The sequence below is a fragment of the Phacochoerus africanus genome, chromosome 5 (genome assembly GCF_016906955.1).
Source record: "Phacochoerus africanus isolate WHEZ1 chromosome 5, ROS_Pafr_v1, whole genome shotgun sequence".
Classification (NCBI taxonomy): domain Eukaryota; kingdom Metazoa; phylum Chordata; class Mammalia; order Artiodactyla; family Suidae; genus Phacochoerus; species Phacochoerus africanus.
In genome coordinates, this window is record NC_062548.1 from 85,366,075 (window position 1) to 85,380,579 (window position 14,505).

At 36.7% G+C, this 14,505-nt stretch overlaps 1 protein-coding gene across 2 annotated transcripts in view; it reads right to left on the bottom strand.

Moving 5' to 3' along the window:
- Nucleotides 1-476: 476 nt before the first annotated feature.
- Nucleotides 477-14,505, bottom strand: part of PAPOLG (poly(A) polymerase gamma) — a 35,385-nt gene continuing 21,356 nt past the window's right edge. The window contains exons 11-22 of one of the 2 annotated variants that reach the window (XM_047782017.1): nucleotides 13,969-14,089; nucleotides 13,540-13,624; nucleotides 13,210-13,263; nucleotides 9,310-9,429; nucleotides 8,774-8,883; nucleotides 6,931-7,052; nucleotides 6,513-6,688; nucleotides 6,014-6,102; nucleotides 5,713-5,933; nucleotides 5,073-5,138; nucleotides 4,283-4,339; nucleotides 477-1,878 (exon numbers count right to left, since the gene is read on the bottom strand). In XM_047782017.1, coding sequence (XP_047637973.1) covers nucleotides 1,780-1,878; nucleotides 4,283-4,339; nucleotides 5,073-5,138; nucleotides 5,713-5,933; nucleotides 6,014-6,102; nucleotides 6,513-6,688; nucleotides 6,931-7,052; nucleotides 8,774-8,883; nucleotides 9,310-9,429; nucleotides 13,210-13,263; nucleotides 13,540-13,624; nucleotides 13,969-14,089 — 1,320 coding nt within the window. In that variant the 3' untranslated portion in view covers nucleotides 477-1,779. The remainder of the gene's footprint in view (nucleotides 1,879-4,282; nucleotides 4,340-5,072; nucleotides 5,139-5,712; nucleotides 5,934-6,013; nucleotides 6,103-6,512; nucleotides 6,689-6,930; nucleotides 7,053-8,773; nucleotides 8,884-9,309; nucleotides 9,430-13,209; nucleotides 13,264-13,539; nucleotides 13,625-13,968; nucleotides 14,090-14,505) is intronic. The other variant, XM_047782019.1, reaches the window with a different exon arrangement.

The following is a 14,505-nucleotide window of genomic DNA, read 5'->3' on the forward strand; positions in this document are numbered from 1 at the left end:
CTATGGGTCCTACGAACTATACAACCAAGGATTTTCCCTGCAGTTTTCAAATGTACCATTCTGTGTTCTTCCTCCTACTGGACCTACTAAATGATGAGTGAAAGCTGAAGAAGGGAGTTCCTGTCGTGGCTCAGTGGTTAACGAATCTGACTAGGAACCATGAGGTTGTGGGTGCGATCCCTGGCCCCGCTCAGCAGGTTAAGGATCCGGCCTTGCCGTGAGCTGTGGTGTAGGTCGAAGATGTGGCTCAGATCCCGAGTTGCTGTGGTGTAGGTCGGCGGCTACAGCTCCAATTAGACCCCTAGCCTGGGAACCTCCATATGCTGCGGGTGCGGCCCTACAAAAGACAAAAAGACAAAAAAAAAAAGCAGAAGGTAATATATACCAGCATTCCTGGTTGTGCAATCTATACATTTTCATTTTAAGAATAATTCAAGCATAATCCATATTTAAAAAATTAGACTAAAGAGAGACAGTAAAGGTTTTAAAGTTTTCTCTTTGAAAAGATGGTTATCTTACAGTACATACAAAAATACTCTGAAAATACATACGACTTCATTTACAAAACACTGAATCAACATATTACAAGAATTACATGGTTATGGAATTTAATAAGTGGAACATGCGTTCATGAAACTTAAAAAATATTAAGAAATGCATTGAAAAAAGCAGTGTAAAAAAGATAACTCATATATTTAAATAAAAATTACAAAGGTCCTGAGCCAATTAATGGTTGGTAACAGTGTCATTCAAAAATGCCTTTAGGTTTCAATAGAATCCACTGCTTATTTCTGCATGCCTAGTCCATGAAGAAACAGAAGTTGTGGGTAGTGATGGTCAGGAATTATCATGCCAAGTTAATCATACACCTCAAAAATACACGTTTGCCAGACTTAAAGGTATCCTATTGTTGATGCTGGAATGAATTGCTTCTTGGTAAAAAATACCAGTCAACTAACAAGAATGGCATGAGATAGGATATGTGACAATTTCACCATTCATATACTGACTTTCAGTATCGTGGTTATATTTTGATTCTTAATAAAGATGCATTTCAAAGGCCTCCATAGGAGGCAAAATATAGAGAATTTATGGTGCCCAACTCTTATGTAATCACTGGACTAATCCTTCCTGGTAACTATGCAACATTTGGACAGAAAGGCACAAAAAAATAAAAATTTAAATATTCCATGTGCCAATCTGGGGAAAATAATTTAAATGAAAAGAACAGACAGTAAGTACATCTACACAAATGAGGAAAGCAGAAATGATACCTCACATTCATTTATCTCAGGTTTCACAAAGTGGCTTCAATGCTAAAGTAAATGTGTTAACATTTGGAAAATTACAAGACTTTTTTTTGTTTGTTTTCAACTTTTTCAGTTCTATACAATGATTACAACATAAGACTTAAAAAAAAAAAAAAAAAAAGAGTTTAGGACTTGTTTTATCAGTGTTCAAAGAGCCAAGAACTGGTTCCCATAACAGAGAAACAAGCATCGAAAGTTAAGGCAGTAAAACCTCCAAAGCAAAGCCGTAATACTGTAGATGACAATTTAACAGCAGGGGATCCTCACAGAAGTGTATGTAGCAATCAATGAGAGAATGCTACAGCATCTGCAGGTCAAAGTATGAGAGTTCAAAAAACCACTTCAAGGTCATTAGGTTGATGACTGTAACTTTTACCTTATGTATTACAGCCACTTCTATCTTGAAAAGAGTGACTGCATCTACGTCACTAAATGATTGCATATTCACTTAAGTAAGGAGGCACTGCTTTTACCGATTTAGGGTCAGTCGAATGGAATTTTTGATGACACGGATGTTATTTGCTGGAACTGGAGATGATGAATCTGGTAGTTCTTTACTGGGCAGTCTCTGTTAGAAAGAAATAAAAAAGAAAGAAAAACATATATTATAAAGTTCCAATGAGTGAGTAAGTCACAAAACTTTGAGATTTTCTCCAAACCCCTTAATCTCCTGAACACTCATGTATGTGAATAATTTCTCCCAATGTTTGTACGTCTTGTTTTGAGGATTTTTTTTTTTTTTTTTTAAAACAGAGGTAAAAAGCAGAGGGATAGGGAATGGTGGAAGTGGGAGGACTATCTGCATAGGAAGCAGACTTTGTTAAATCAATTGCCACTTTAGATTGAGATTATGCATAAAGAACATAATCTTCCCCGAAGTCAGGTAATGGTAAAGAGAAACAGGAAGAGCATGGTCATGCAATAAGTGACTCTTGGGGCACAAGGTGAAAAATGAATGTGTGATACAAAAGAAAAACTGATATGCAGTTACACCCCTCAATTAGTGACTAATACATTCATGGAGAATAACTCAACTTGTGAGATAATTAAATTTTCAGAAATACTGACTCTCTAGTCAGGGTAGGTAACCCAGTGATGGTAAAATTCAGGGATATCTATATGAGGGCTTTTGAAGACACTAAAGATATAAAGAAGACAAAGTCTAAGAAATTGAGAAAGACAGAAAACCCAAAATGCAGATTTTAGGAGTTGTGTGATAGCTTCTTGTCAAGACTCAATAATTAATTCTCCTCTCATGTTAACTTGGCTAAACAAATTATATCATATCCACATCCATTAAAAAAAAAACATAAAAGATTTCAGAATACATTAAAGTGGAGAATAGGAAGGACAATGAAGACTTAATGCTCTCAGGTCAATCCCCCAAGGCAACAGAAATAAAGGCAAAAATAAACCAACGGGGCCCAATCAAGGACCCAAACAAGCTTTTAACCGACTTGTGGTTGCCAAGGGGGGCAGGCGTAGGATGGCCTGGGAATTTGGGGTTAATAGATGCAAACTATTGCCTTTGGAATGGATAAGCAGTGAGATCCTGCTGTATAGCACTGGGAACTATGTCTAGTCACTTATTATGGAACATGATAATGTGAGAAAAAAGAATGTATACATGTCTATGTGTGTGACTGGGTCACCTTGCTGTAGAGTAGAAAATTGACAGAACACTGTAAACCAGCTATAGTGGGGGGAAAAAAAAAAATCATTATTAAAAAAAAAAAAAAAGAATGCCACAACCAAGACTCAGACATAATTAAGATTTTGCCATATTTGTTTGGTATATGCCCCTTACCCTTTATACTTCAAATTTTTCTTTTTTTCTTTCTTTTTTTTTTTTTGCATTTTGTCTTTTTAGGGCCACACCCACACCACAGCATATGGAGCTTCCCAGGCTAGGGGTCTAATCGGAGCTGCTGCTGCAGAGCCACAGCAACATCAGATCTGAGCGCGTCTGTGACCTACACCACAGCTCATGGCAATGCCGGAACCTTAACCCACTGAGCAAGGTAAGGGGTTGAACCCTTGGCCTCGTGGTTCCTAGTCGGATTCGTTTCCACTGCGCCACAATGGTTCTCCTATAGTTCAAAATTTTAAAAGCAAAACCCAGACATGTTATTTTATACTTTCAAACTTTAGTATCCATCTCAAAATTTTTTCTTCCATTATCATACATAATTTTATACCCCTACTTTTTATAACTCTTGTGTTAAAAGAATTCTACAACTAATAGAAAGTAGGAGAATATTTTTCTATTTTGTTTTATGATGGCCAACACATCCTGGGAAAGCTGCCAGGGTGACAGTTGACTGTGATGAGAAACACTTTATTCTTTAATGGGGGCAGGTGTGAAAATAAGCCACTTTCTTCACTGTATAACCTCTCAGGGAAGGGCTCTTTCCAATTTACTCAAGGCTGATTTTTTTGAGCATCTGCAATATTATTAGTTTAAATTATAATCCTTTGAAAATAGATTTTAAAATTGAGATGCAGGGGCTCTTTCACTCGTGTTTTAAAGGTACTTACCCTATATACCAGTACATTTGGTTCCTCCAAAATATTAGTAAATATAGTCCCCCAACTATCAAACCTAAATTTTGTCAGTAATCAGTGGCATACAACAAAATATAGACTATCAAGTGTTGGTAAGAAATTACTGTGCTGAGCACTGAACTAATTCTTTAAAAATAAATAAAAACAAAGGTTGAACATAACTTGAATAAATTGTGAAGTCTTAAACAACTCTCTTTTCTAGACTTTTGAGTTACATATATTTAGGATCATACACTTTGGTTCCATTTCCAACTTTCAACTGTACTGCTGGGTCTTTGAGGACAGGGACGAAATCTTATTACTCTTTTCCTTTACTCAGTACTAGACTCTTCTTAATAAGCTTTTTGTACCCACAGATTACCTATAAATTTTACCTACGTATTTTTACTTACAAATAAGACTATTACCTTTTTGCGTGATGTATCAATAGTTGGAATGGGCATACATTCTCCTCCAATGGCATCCTAAAAACAGAATTACATAAAGTGAAAACTTTCTTTCCCATATGCAAATACTTATTTCTACATGAAATAAAACATAGCCAAAAGCTGACAGATATAATCTGATCTACTTTTTTTTTGCTTTTTTAAGACTGCACTCACAGCATATGGAAATTCCCAGACTAGGGGTCAAATTGCAGCCACAGCTGCTGGCCTACGCCACAGCCACAGCAATGCAAGATCTGTGCTGTTGTCTATGACCACAGCTCACAGCAACACAGGATCCTTAACCCACTGAGCAAGGGCAGAGACTGAACCCACATCCTCATGGATACTAGTCGGATTCGTTCCCGCTGTGCCACAACGGGAACTCCTGATCTACTTTTGAATATAGTACTTTTCCTGATGCACAGCTCTTCAAAAGTAAATGTTTTGAAGCACACTATTAATATACTTACCACTGGAGTTCCCGTCGTGGCGCAGTGGTTAATGAATCTGACTAGGAACCATGAGGCTGCCGGTTCGATCCCTGGCCTTGCTCAGTGGGTTAAGGATCCGGCGTTGCTGTGAGCTGTGGTGTAGGTTGCAGACACGGCTTGGATCCTGCGTTGCTGTGGCTCTGGCGTAGGCTGGCAGCTATAGCTCCGATTGGACCCCTAGCCTGGGAACCTCCATATGCTGCCGGAGCGGCCCAAGAAATGGCAAAAAGACAAAATAAATAAATAAATTTAAAAAAAAAAAATATATATATACTTACCACTGATTTTCTTTTTCTCTCTTCAGCAGCACGTGATTCCTTAAATGTTGATTCAAGTCGAATAAACTAAAATATAAACATTAAAATGAGTTGCTATTATTAACTATAAAAACATAAACCTATATAAATTGAGAAACTAATTAGTGACTAGGCTAACATCAAAACTATTACAAACATGGTTTGTTGAGGGAAGAGAATTTAAATTAGATTGAATCCAACTGCCACTCTTAATTTCTACAGTTTGACCTTTTTGTTTAATCAATCCAGATGATAACAAATAAGTTTTCCCACCACCTACTGGAGGTAGAAATCAACATTATAAAACACAATAAATGTAATTAGTTACCAATAATGACTTTTATGTAAGTCAAGGAGAAAGAGACCAATTGTTTAAATTTTCAGACACAACACATCAGTAATTTGAAGTTAGGGTGAACATCAGTATGATCCCATTAGGGTTTGGGTAAATATTCGTTTTTTAAAATTTTTTTATTTTTTGGGGGGGGGCAAATATTCTTTTTAAAGAACCAAATCCTAAACACTAAGATACCTATGAAGAACTATGAGTTTCTTTAGCTCTATTTTAAATTTAGTTTGAAAAAAATAACCTACCGAATCACCACTAAAGTTGTAATTTTACCTTTTCTATGTCTTTCAACCTCTTAGAAGACCCATCTAAGGATGGGGAATGGGATCTCTTGGGTGTAACATTCTTAGTCATATTTGACATTCCATTTAGATGTGGCTGCCCCTGGGCAGGGCTGTGGGGTGTTGTGATTCTAGGAATGACATTCCGTCCTACTACAGTAGGAATGGTACACACAGCTGGGGGTGATACAGCTTTCACTGCAGAGTCAACTTCTGAAAAGGAAAAAAGAAAGATTTTAGTGATTAAATACATATATATTAGAATCATTACCAAGAAAAGTGTACACACTTACTTGCACCAATGACAGGAATAGACAGGCCTTGAGCTGGTGGGACACTCAGTGGCTTTTCCACAATTACAGCAGTGGGCTCAGTATTATTCCTGTTAAAAGTGTTAAATTATCATCATTAGATTATTTAAATAGTATTTAAAACACTTATTTTAACATCTATGATTACTTTGTTCAAGTACTACTGTCATTTCATTGTTGGAAGAGAAAAGCGTTGTGGGGTGGGGGGGAGAGAAGAGGACCCAGTGAAAATTAAATAAAGAGAAAGCCTGTTTGTTTCTGTTTACTTATCTATTCCACATAGTCATTAACCTATAATATACACCACATCCCACAGGATTACCACAAATTGTCAAGTAATTCTAAATACAAAACTAGTAACTGACAAAATAAAATCTTTTTACTTATAAAAGGTATTTGGCAAAGGCATGCAACATTTATAGATTTCTGAAGACTGAAGGAAATAAACTGAAGACTGAAAAGGAAAATTTGAAATACAGACCTTTCTGTCTCTCCTAAAGGAGGAATATCAGGCTTGGAAGGTTTGTTTGCAGACACTGGGGAATTAAAAGGTGTTCCATTATCAGTGTCTCTGGAGCTATCCAAACAATTGCTATCCAGAGATGATCTTTTAGACTGAGGTCCACTTGAACTTCGAGTGACATCAGAAAGACTTTGCTGAAAGAGGGGAAAGCTTTTAAGATTTCAAAAGAAAACAAGAAAAATAACTGGTTTCAATTCTTAAGTACATATAAAGCAAATTATCTTTTATAAGTAATGAAGATAAGACTTTAGTCCTAGATTCAATAGTCTATGTTTCCTTCTTTCTTCTCAATGGGTTTGGGCATTGCAAAAATGCTGATCTAGGATCATTTGTCTGAGGTCCCACTCCGATTGGACAGTTAAGAGTACAAACTCACCTTTTTCTTCTTTTGAAGAATCTCTGCAGGAAGGTAGTGATGGAGCTGTTTTTTTTTAACATGAGTTGCTTCAATTTTCATTCCCTCCTTTAGCATGTTTATATTGTTTGCTTGTCTGTACACTATAACGAAGCCAGTATGTTAAATGGTGTCTTCTTTCTGAACCAAGAGCTCTGTTTTCTTTTTCTGAAATACATACCTTCACTATTTCCCCATCACTCCACAAACACACATTCCTCTTACTGAACAAATACTCCCCAAACATTTCCACAATGTCACAATCCTATTCAAGTACCTAATAGTTTTCTCATGTCAACACTCAAGTCTTTCCCATAATCAAATTTTACTACCAAAATAAATGTATGGAAAAGTAAAAAAGGTTTTTTTCTAAATTGTGTTTTCTGCTTTTTCCCAAAGGCAATCTCTTGTCATAATTACTTGCCCAAGTCTGAGCTAACCCTTAGACCAAACCTCTTGAAGATGTAATTCAAGCTCTCCTCCTCCACAAAACTTCTTTTACTACACTAAATGTAAAATTTACTATAATAAGTGTAAAATGTCAGCCATGAGAAGCCATCTAGAAGTACACCCTTATACAGGGGGGGGAAATGAGGCTCAACAGTCCTGAATGCCTTGCTAAAACTGGAATATACACAGCCCGAGATTCCCATTCTAGTGCTTTTCACTTCTTATAAGAAAATCAGTTTTATTAACTACCACATAAATTTAATGTATTAACGGTGAATACCCAATTAGACTATAAGCTTACTGAAGACAGGGATAGATTTCAGTTACACAGTAACTACTGTGAAATGTAAACTACTTAATCTCTTGGGGCCTCAGTATCACTACCTGGAGAAGAACGTTTTATCAATCTATAATAAACAGAGCTTCCCAGTCCCCTCCTTTTGGAAAAATGAATCCAAATTAGAATGGAAAAACATCTATGTTTTCATTCCAGACTGCTTATAAAAGAATCACCAGGAGTGCTTGTTCAATGTGCGGCCTCCTGGCTCCACTCCCAGAACGTGTGATTCAGTAGTTCTAAAGAGATGCACGGGACCCTGCATTTTCATGATAAATGTAAGTGCTAGTTCAAGAAAAATTTAGAAAACTCAGATGAGCTAACCAATAATATTAATAGTACAAAGGCAGCTCCAAATTTATAACAAACATACTAAGATATTCCAGAGAGGTGTTCTTAAGGAGCTACATGTGACTTTTCCCTGAATCTGAAACATATTCAGCAAGTATGAACTGACTGATATTTCATGTAAAAATATAAAAAGCAAGTTATCTTTATGACTGTGATTACAAACCCTGGATGTGCACACTAAGAATCACCTGTGGAGTTTCTTTAGTCTTCTTTTTGTTTTAAAACAGTTAATACATTCACATGGTACAAAACTCAAAGGGTTCAAGAATGTATAGTGAACTCTCATTTGAGTCCACTAGACACACCTGGTTCCTTGACCTAAAAGCAACCAGTTGTGCCAGTTTTTTCAAAAAAACTGTATATCCTTCCAGAGAGATAGTCTATGTATTTTTAAGCAAACAAACATACATGTATTCTTCCTTTCCTTACTTATATAAATGGTGGCACACTATGCACACTACACACTGGCCTGCAATCCCCCCACCTTGCCTCCAGCCTTAATGTGTCTTGGAAATTGTTTCACTTGCCTTTTTAAAAATATAGCAGCATAAATTTTCATAATATAAATGTACCATATTCATTTAACCAACTGAGAAACCAGAAAAAATATAGCTGTCCACATCCTAGGCAGATGATACCACATTACAGTCAAGGTTCAGAACCACAGCTCTATGAAAACAGTCTTACCTGTATCAGTAAATGACTGTATATCATATGTCAGGTCTATATTAACACTTTCTGCATTTTCTACTCTCCGAAAAATTATTCCAAGGAACCACATTGATACATAATTGTTGCTGTAAAATAAAAATTTAAGAATTTCTATTAATTTTTATAATATTAGATGCTTTTTGGTAATTAAAACTTGGTCTCTATGGAAGCATAAATACAAATTTCAATGGTTTGGCCAAATTCTTAAAAAACTAACACTAGGAACACTGTTAAGTTGTCCTATGTTATTATAAAAAGAGGATTAAATGCTTTGAAAATTATTTACTAAATATATATTTAAAGATGCTCCAAATACTATGATGGAGTTTTTGCTGGGGTCTGTGGGCTACCAACATAGCATGTACTTATTTCTCATGTATGACCATTCATGCTCAAATATACAATGTACCATCCTCCGGGAGGGCCTGGTAAATAGCATCTCACAACTCATTTTTAATAATGCCTATGTCAGATAACATTATTTAAGAAATACAGTATTAAAAAGTAATTACTCTTTATGATGTTCCTTATTTCCTGGGAATGACTGGGGATTTACATGGGCAAGGGTAATAAATTCATTCCGTTCCAAATTTCCAACAAGTACACGAATTTTAGATTCTACTAATCCAACCCTAAAATAAAACAACAGACAAAATTTTTTCATATTAAATTTGGAAGTTACATCCAAGAAAACAAAAACAGCGCATTATATGATGCTTTATATGTTCATTAAAAAAAAACCAATTCAGTATATTAAGGACCCTGTTCAAAATACCATTCAAATAAACGAGAAGTTACTTAGTGAATCTCTATTTCTCCCCTTTTCTTTTTTAAGAACTGACTTATTTAAATGCATTTCTGATCCCTGCCTATTAAGACCATAAAATAGTCATGACTGGAGCAGGAACAAAAACTGCTGGTTAATCTGGTTTTAAATCTTTTTCTACTTTCAAATCTCATGTCTAAACCTTAAGGCTAACATATTACTTAAGTAATGTTAACAAAAAAAGCTAACTTTTTTTTTGTCTTTTGTCTTTTTAGGGCCTCACTCGCCAGCACATGGAGGTTCCCAGGCTAGGGGTTGAGAATCAGAGCTATAGCTGCTGGCCGAGGCCACAGCAACGCCAGATCTGAGCTGCGCCTGCAGCCTACACCACGGCTCATGGCAATGCCAGATCCTTAACCCACTGAGCAAGGCCAAGGATCAAACTGGCGTCCTTATGGATACTAGTCGGGTTTGTTAACCACTGAGCCACAACGGGAACTCCAAAAAGGCTAACTTTTTAAACTGGCACTTGATGCATGAAATAAACATGCTCTCTCTAACCTTCACAAAACTGACACTAGCTATTACATTTTAAAAAGAACTCACTAAAATCAGATCAGATACTACTAAAATACAGAAAATTTCATCAAGTTTATTTTCTATCTCCCTTAAGAATCATGATCTTATGATTTTATGAATTAAAAAGAAAAATTATAACACATTTTCACATTTTCAAACACAATTATAATTGTGTATGCAGATATACAAAACACTGAGTTATTTCTCCAAGATATTTTAAATGAGATTTTGGCAAACCTTTTATTTTTTTTTGTCTTTTTAGGGCTGGACTCACAGCATATGGAAGTTCCCAGGCTAGGGGTTGAATCAGAGCTGTGGCCGTTGGCCTACACCACAGCCACAGCAACATAGGATCTGAGCCGCATCTGTGACCTACACCACAGCTCACGGCAACATCAGATCTTTAACCTGCTGAGCAAGGCCAGGGATCAAACCTGCGTCATCAGGGATACCAGTCAGATTCATTTCTGCTGAGCCATGGTGGGAACTCTGGCAAACCTTTTCTACAAAGGGCCAGAGTGAATATTTTAGACTTTGCGGACCAAACATTTTGGTTTTTTTTGGCCTTGCCTGCGGCATGCAGGAGTTCCTGGGCCAGGGATCAAACTTGTGCCACAGCAGTGCCCCAAGCCATAGCAGTGACAATGCTGGATTCTTAAGAGGTAGCTCATGTGGGCCCTACATTTCTTTCTTTTTTTTTTTGCTTTTTGCTTTTTAGGGCCACACCTGTGGCACAGGAAAGTTCTCAGGCTAGGAGTTGAATTGGTAGCTATAGCTGCTGGCTGACACCACATCCACGCTAGATCTGAGCTGTGTCTTTGACCTACACCACAGCTCTTGGCAACACCAGATCCTTAACCTACTGAGTGAGACCAGGGATTGAACCTGCATCCTCGTGGATAATCATTGGGTTTGCTACCACTGAGCCACAACAGGAGCTCCTGGGCCATGCATTTCTGTCACAACTATTCAACTGTGCCATATAGCAGGAAAGCAGCCATAGATAATATATAAGTGAATTAATGTTGCTGTTTTCTAATAAAACTTGATTTGTAAAAACAAGTAGAGGACTGTATTTGGTCCAGACCATAGTTTTATAACTCCTGATCTAGACGAAAGAAATACTGTTTTAGTGAAAAGATTCTTTTCAGGATCTCTTTAATTATTAGCGAAATAAATGTTAAACCCCTGAAGCAAAAATAGGACAGTACGGAGTTCCCACTGTGGCACAGGGGGTTAAGGATCCAGTGCTGTCACTGCAGCAGCTTGAGTTGCTGCTATGGCGCAGGTTCACTCACTGGCTTGGGAATGCCACAGGCCAGGCGCTCCCAACTCTCCCAACTCTGCCAAAAAAAGGACAATGATGTGTCTTCCTTTTCCAGAAACCACAAACATCTCTGTTGGCCTAAAAGTTTCTGTCTGATGGAGCTAGGGATGACAATACACTGAAGCCAGAGAGAATGAATTCAGATGCACTGGAAAGAACACACTGCTCCTTAACCAAAAATATCTTCTATCTGTTGGCAGAAGCTTAAAATTCTGCAACATTTCATGCCACTATCTCCTAAACTAAAGGAATATATGTAAGCGTAGTTCCCATGGTGGCTCAGTGCTAACGAACTCCACTAGTATTCATGAGGATGTGGGTTTGATGCCTGGTCTTGCTCAGTGGGTTAAGGATCTGTCATTGCCGTGAGCTGTGGTGTAGGTTGCAGACATAGCTCGGATCTGGTGCTGCTGAGGCTGTAGTGTAGGCTGGCAGCTGCAGCTCTAATTTGACCCCTGGCCTGGGAACTTCTGTATGCGACAGGTGTGCGGGCCTAAAAAGACAAGAAAAAAATATATATATATATGCTCATACAACTATTACAAAAAAACAAACCCAATCAAAAGATGGGCAGACCTGAATAAACATTTTTCAAAAGAAGACATACACGTTGCTAACAGGCATATGAAAAGATGCCAAGGTCACTAAACATCAGGGAAATGCAAATCAAAACAACAAGATGTCACCTCATACCTATTAGAATGGCTATTAAAAAAAAGGTATATAAATAACAAATTGTTGAGAAAAGGGAACCATCCTACACCATTGGTGGGAATATAATTGGCACAGCCACTATGGAAAACAGTATGGAGATTCTTCAAAAAACTAAAAATAGAACTACCACTTGATCCAGCAATTCCACTCCTGGGTATATACCAGTAAGAGTAAAAACACTAGTTCAAAGACACATGACTCCCATGTTCGCAGCAGCACTGTTTACAGCAGCTAGGGTATGGAAACAATCCAAATGTCCATCAACAGGCAAATGAATAAAGATGTGGTCTGTGTACAAAATGAAATACTACTTAGCCACAAAAAAAATTTCTGCTATTTGCAGCAATGTGGATGGACCTAGAGAATGTTATGCTTAGTGAAGTAAGTCAAAGAAAGACAAATACTGTATAACATCACTTATATGTGAATCTAAAAAATAATACAAATGAATGTATATGCAAAACAGACTCAGATATAGAAAACCAGTGGTTACTAAAGGGGAGAGGGAAAAGAGGAGAGACAAATTAGGACTATGGGATTAACAGACTTAACTACTATGTATAAAATAGATAAGCAAAATGGACATGCTGTATAGCACAACGAATTATTGACATTATCTTGTAGAAACTTTTAATGGAGTATAATCTACAAGAGTACTATGCTGTGCACCTGAAATTGATATTGTAAACCAACAACATACTTAAAAAATACATATATACACAATGTCTTTCTAGTTTTGATGGCAAAAACATAAAGAATGGACAACTCAGATTAGGCATCAGAACCAAACTGCCTTATAATTTTGCTTAAATCTGACTCTGAGAAGTGACAAAAGGCAAAGATCTGTACATATATCTTTATCTCATGTCACTTCTGAAACATTAATTTGATGGCATTTCTTAAATACTGGTCAGGTACAACAGTCACCAATAAGATTTAATATTTTGAAAATAAAATGTTTTATAAATGATAAAGCACCATGTAACTATGTTATCACAGAGTAGTAAAGAACTTGAAATGTCTTACCATTCTAGATGATTTTCTTCTGTTGATGCACTGGCAGTCAATACTATATAATGTCTATGAAGAATTTTCAGCAATAGCAACAAAAAAAAAAAAGCCCAAAAACACTGTTAAGGTCTGATTTTCCATCATTACTTTTTTTTCTCCCTCCTAATGAACAAAAGAGCTAATGATGGCACACTTTTATGAAAACTGAAACATGCTCTAATTTTCACAAAATTAATTCTAGACCCTGCAATTAATATAAGTGACAACTGTCACCTATCGTGTGATTAATTTTCTAAGTTTTTTAACTTTCTTCCTTAAACACACACAATGCAAAAGTTTAAATACCTGTATTTTTGAAAAAAATTTGGTGGCTCAAGTAGTTTGGACCAATCTGATTTCCCCTGAAGAATTTCATCTGTGACTGCGAGACCTAAAGAGAGAGAGAGACAGATACTGATTTTGAAAACTGACCTTTGTATTATCAGCTCCTTTATCACCCTTCCCTCTAAACCTCTAACCCCACCATGTCCCCGAGGAAAAAAAAAGGGTAAATTATATTCTCCCTTAGGATACAAAAGTCAATTTCATCCAGATTGAGGTGGTTCCATTTTTGGACTTAATATTATCATATATCTTGGAAAACCAATTACTGAAAACCATACACATTTGAAAGAAACTTCAGAAATAACAGGCATAACTGCAATAGAGAATAAAATTATTGTCAAGCAAAAACTCGTGGGAATATGTAAAGGGCAATAGGGCTAACAGGTTTACCTTGTTTAAATTCTTCTACCATTACTGTTCGAGTTGATGTGGACACATTATACGTAGAATTCTGTTGTGGGTAGGCAGGGGTGATTATGGGCATGAGATGATACCTATCTGATGGATTTACCTGTGAAATTAGAAGCAGAATAATTGATCTATTCTCCTATTTCAGTTGTCCTCACTTCACTTCCCCAAAAGTCTGAAGAATATGAAATATAAATTTAATACTACATTTCCTCAATTCTAAGAAGTACATTTCCCCTCCCCAAGTACATTTATGTCTGAAGTCAGATGTGTCTGATAGTTAAAGTTAACGGAAACTCTGCAGAAGTCTATTTTTCCCCTGAAAAGCTGTTAAATTGATGGTGCAGCTTATAAACCATTGTCTTTTAGAACCAAGGAAATATAGTATTATAACTGCAAAAAAGAATTATCTGGTCCAGTGGGTCTCAATCCTCCTTCTGCACATACTCAACAGATCACTTCCCCTTGGTTACTTAGAGGAATAAGCACTCACTCTAAAAGCAAATAAAACTGCAAGGT